Genomic DNA, 5,035 nt, shown 5'->3' on the forward strand with positions numbered 1-5,035 from the left:
TTGGGTCCACAAAAGGGGAGCTGCACCACCAGAGCCACTTGGATAATAGAATGTATGAACCCACCCACCCATGTCCCCAGCAACATCTTATTGCATCTTTCCCGGTCCATGATAGTCATGTAGTGGAGAGGTTTACAGATGGCCACATATCGATCATACGCCATGACTGCAAGGATGAAGATCTCAGTGCAACCAAAAAAATGAACACCAAAGAGTTGTAACATGCACCCCACATAGGAAATAGTTTTTTTCTTCACTAGCAGGTCAGCAATCATCTTGGGTGCTGTGACTGAAGAGTAGCAAATGTCCACAAAAGATAGAAAGTTGAGGAAAAAATACATGGGAGACTTGAAAAGATTGCCAAAGCAAACTGTCAGCATAATGAGTAGGTTTCCTAGCACAATGACCATGTAAAAGAAGGAAAACACAACAAAGCATACTTCTTCAACCTCTGTGTTCTGAGAAAGACCCCCAAAAATGAATTCAGTGACATTGTTTACTCCTTCCATGGAAAAAATACTTGAGGCCATATTCCCAAGAGGACATTAAACTATCAGAAGAACAAATTTTAAAAAAATAAATAAATAAATAAATCACCAGCATTCATTTCTATTTTAAAACAAATAAATAAGTATAGCGGCTGGTGGCTGAAGTTGAGCACTTATATTTTTCTTACTCAGGTTTCAGTTTAAGTGCATTTATTCTGAGCAACTTACCTCAATGTTATATCATGTGATTTCTTTCAATTCAGGTGAGAAGTGAAATCCAAAGACTTAAGAAAAAATTTTACAATGTCTTGTGACATTTGAAGTATGTACTTTTATTTTGTGTAAGATTTCTATTACATTTCAAAAAGCTTTCCCTGTTCAAAGCTATGCTAATACTTATATATCTGCAAATGATTGCTGCATTTTCATATAGAAATGTGAATGTTTGTTCAGATTTGCCCCGTTTCAAACTGCCCTTCCTGGATGTCACATCTGCTCAGAATTCTTAGGCAGCACAGCCCCAGTGACTTATGCAGGTTTCTCTTCTTCTAAAACTTGGATCTTCTTGAAGTGAAATTTTGGCCTCTCATCTGATCTCAAGGGTTCAATATCACTATGGGGTACTATAGAAAGAAATTTTAATTAGATATATTTGATTATGTAATAATCTCACTGAAACTCAAATGAATTATCTAACTTTATGAGACCTCTCTTACTTAATCTGTGATATAATGAAGTTTTAATTCAGTATTATTTGTCATTAAAGATCCTTTCTACAATTCAGTTAAATCACTGTATCAGCATAGAATAGCCACACAATCCCGAGAAAGAGCAAAGAGAAGAGAATATGCACCAATATGAACAGAAGTAATAATAGGAGAAGAATCTTCAGTAAATGAAGTCAGCTCTGCATGCTTGATCAAGATGGAAGTTAAGTCCCAGGTAATTTCTTTAGCTGCAAATGAGGTTATTCTAGGATTTCTCTTTACATTCCTTGACTTGATATTTAAATGCCTACATGAAACAAAGAAAAACAAAACAAAAGAGGAAGTGCCCTGCACTTTACCAGCAATGTTTTCTTTATACGTTCTCACATTTCCTGCTTCATGTCAGTTACACCACAGCACTAAGTGGGGGAAAATTTGAGTTCCATATTTCTGGAAGAGGTTATCGTTCAACTGGGCAGCAATGACTCTAAAGAGAGGATCAAGTTTAATTTCACTAGAAGTATCTTTAGTGGTAGAATTTCAGGCATTCTCAGGAGAACAGATATGGATAAGTTGTCATAGAGGTTTCAGAATTCTTTTCCAAATCAACACATGGGTATAAATGATCCCTGCAGTGGCAGGCTGTTCTTTTGGGGACACATCTCTGAAGGTCTATTGTGTTTAGTTCATGAAGCCACACAACCCTACATTTTGGTAGTCTTTTCCAAAAAAAAAAAAAAAAAAAAGGGTCAAACAATGAACTTCTGGAAAGTCATGTATGTTGTGAGATTTCAGGTCTGTATCCCAGCATTCTATAAAAGTCAGAATAGATCTGTCTCCTTTTGTGTATTACAGATTAATAGGAAAATGTCCAAGAAAGCAGCAGTAGTCTAATCATATTTTCAATCAAGAACAATCCCATGGCTTTATGAACTTGTACTCTTTTGGTCTCCTACTGATTTTTAAATTACAAATTATTGAACAATAGTGAGATCATATCAGAGAGGTTTAGAGCATTTCTTATATGATTTGTTTTTCTAGAGCAGAGAGATACACACACATTTGAGAGTATTCCTCTAGGATCTAAAGCACAGAAGACAGTGTTCACCTAAGACAGTGTGTATCTAAAAGCCTTCATCTACTTTTTCAGCACTTCAGACTTAATGATGTTCTTTCCAATGACTGGCATTTTTATTCCCCCTTATCACTCACTATCTCCAAGGTAGTATACATAAGTTATACTATATAGAGTATATATAAGTTATCTTCATATCATTGTCTTTGTAATCCTATACGTTCTTTTCTTAAGAAAACCAGGGCATTTAAATTTTATTATAAATGAAAAAAAAGACACCTCATTTCCACAACATTCTTTTCTTAGTTTGAGAAGAACAGATCTGCAAGATTTTTCAAATGGGTTTGAACTCAAATTTATTTTTTTCAGCATCTTCTTATATAGTGTAGAAATACTAAATAATTATGAATAACCAATACCAGAGAATCCTTGGTCTCCCAAATACAGGGTAGCAGAACTGAATCTTCCTTGTTCCACATTCTCTCATCTGCTAGAATCTGTCAGGTCATTGTGCCTTTGGCAATAAGTGCTTCTTCTTTTACTTCTTATGTAGTCTGGATAAGAAGAGGAAAGAAAATGGTAATGACCTTGGGGAAAATGTATTCCCAGAATCTTTCTCCATGGTCAAAATAAAATTACAGGCCTAAAATGAACTTTAAATTCTAGTGTATTTTGAACTTAAAACTAAGTAAATATTTTAAATTTAAAACTTAAGCAATTCTTAAATCATGACCATAATCTAGAAAAAATAAGAAAATAAATATTTTCATTACAACTTTATTACTGAGGTAATGTACTTTGATTAATGTACTAAATAATATGTTTACAGTATTAAATTACATTACATTACATGATTCATCTCATTTTTTAGGTTTGAATTGCTGTCCTTATAACAAACTAGAAAAACTAGATATGAAAAAAAACCAAATAGAGAAATATTAACTCTTAAAGTACTTGGCCAAGCATTATAGTGCAAGCTTTTAATTTTAGCACTTGCGAGACAGAGGCATGAGATTCTCTATGAGTTCAAGGCCAGTCTGCTCTACACATAAAGTTTCAGGCCAGGTTACATAGTAAGATCCTATCTCATATTAAATAGCAAATAAACACACAAACAAACAAAGACAACAACAACAAAGAAGCCTGGAGGTGGAAGATAGACTTGGAGCTGAACTGAGATGAGCTGCAGCTAATTCATCCCAAAACTTATGAACATATGTACCCACAGACAGTTGAGAATCCATTAAAATCATTGACAGAAAATCAAAATAAAAAGTTATAAAGAAAGATAAAATAAAGTTTCTTGAATAAGATGATATGATTTATGTGTATATTCTATTATTGTAACATAATGTTTTGAAAATTTACCATTGAACTGCATTATTGGTGAGTTGCTCTTGCTTATTACTGGATGGTATCCTGTTCTGTAGTCATTCCCTAGTGGATATTTAGATACTTGTATTCCCAGTCTACGGGAATAATAAACAATGCTTCTGTGAACATTTATGATCAGTTCATGCACACATACATTTTCACTTCGCTTGCATAGGTACCTAGAATTGTAAGCACAAAAAGAATGAAATTATGTCATCTGCAGGAACAATGCTGGATATCATTATAAGAAACAAAATGAGCCAGACAGAGGGAAAAAATCACATTTTTCTCTAATGGAGCATATCTATTTATCTGTCTGTCTATCTAGCTATCTACCTATCTATTATCTATCTATATACTTATATATCTGTCTAGAAAAGTAACTATGCATAGGAAGACTCTAAAGAGAGATGAGAGAATTGAACAAAATAGAGTTACAGAAGGAAGAAAAATGAAATAACAAACATTGTCAACATATCTATACTGTACACAAAACCATGTCTATGAAAGAGAAAGAAAGGGGAGATAGGGCAGAGGGAATGGTGAAAGAATAATGATGGACTTAATACCATCAAGGTAAAATCATACATCATACATAATACATGCATGTGCGAATGTCATAAAAAGACCATTATTTATTTTTAATTTTATTTCATTAATTTATGTTAGAGTGGCATAGGGTGAAAGAAGTCACAATAGGAGAGTGAAGTTCAGTGTGAAATTTGTACGAGTAGGTTCTCTCCTGTTACTTGGGTCCTGGGAAACACAGGTCTTTAATCTTGAAAGCAGTGCCATCACACCAGCATCTAAAACTATTTTCTCTATTACCTAAAAGTTTTAACTGAGATAATTCTTGATGGGTATTATTATTACTATTGTATTTACAATTTATCCACTTTTTACCCCAGTAGTAGACCCTTCCCTCGTCACCTACTGGTCCCACCTACCCTCCTTCCTCCTCTACTCCCCTAGTCCACTAATAGGGACTACTGTTTGACCCTAGCCCATCAGGTCCCATCAGAAATGTCTGGATCCTTTTCCTCTGTGGGATGGTTAGGTCACTCCACCAGGGAGAAGTAATCAAGGAGCAGGCTACCGAGTTCATGTCAGAGACTGTCTCTTCTCTCCTTACTAGGGAACACACTGAGCAGTCTATGGGCCACATCTGAGCAGAGGGTCTGAATCCTTTCTATGCGTGGTCTTTAGTTGATGCATCAGTCTCTATAGCAGTCCCTGAGTCCAGGTTTTTTGGTTTTGTTGTTCTCCTTGTGGGGTTGCTGTCCCCTCCATGCTCTTTTATTTCCCCCATCTTCTGTAGGACTCCCTGTGCTCTGTCCAAAGTTTGGCTGTGAGTCTCTGCATCTGATTCTATCCACTGCTGGGTGGAGTCT

At 35.3% G+C, this 5,035-nt stretch overlaps 1 protein-coding gene across 1 annotated transcript; it reads right to left on the bottom strand.

Moving 5' to 3' along the window:
• Window positions 1-5: 5 nt before the first annotated feature.
• On the bottom strand, window positions 6-530 carry LOC129673046 (olfactory receptor 4S2-like; the record flags this gene model as incomplete). Its single annotated transcript, XM_055602712.1, has 1 exon — window positions 6-530. A coding segment is annotated over exon 1 (525 nt), but the record flags the coding sequence as incomplete, so codon positions are not given.
• Window positions 531-5,035: the final 4,505 nt, after the last annotated feature.

Source organism: Psammomys obesus, unplaced genomic scaffold, assembly GCF_907164565.1.
Source record: "Psammomys obesus unplaced genomic scaffold, mPsaObe1.curated_primary_1811, whole genome shotgun sequence".
In the NCBI taxonomy this organism is placed as follows: Eukaryota; Metazoa; Chordata; class Mammalia; order Rodentia; family Muridae; genus Psammomys; species Psammomys obesus.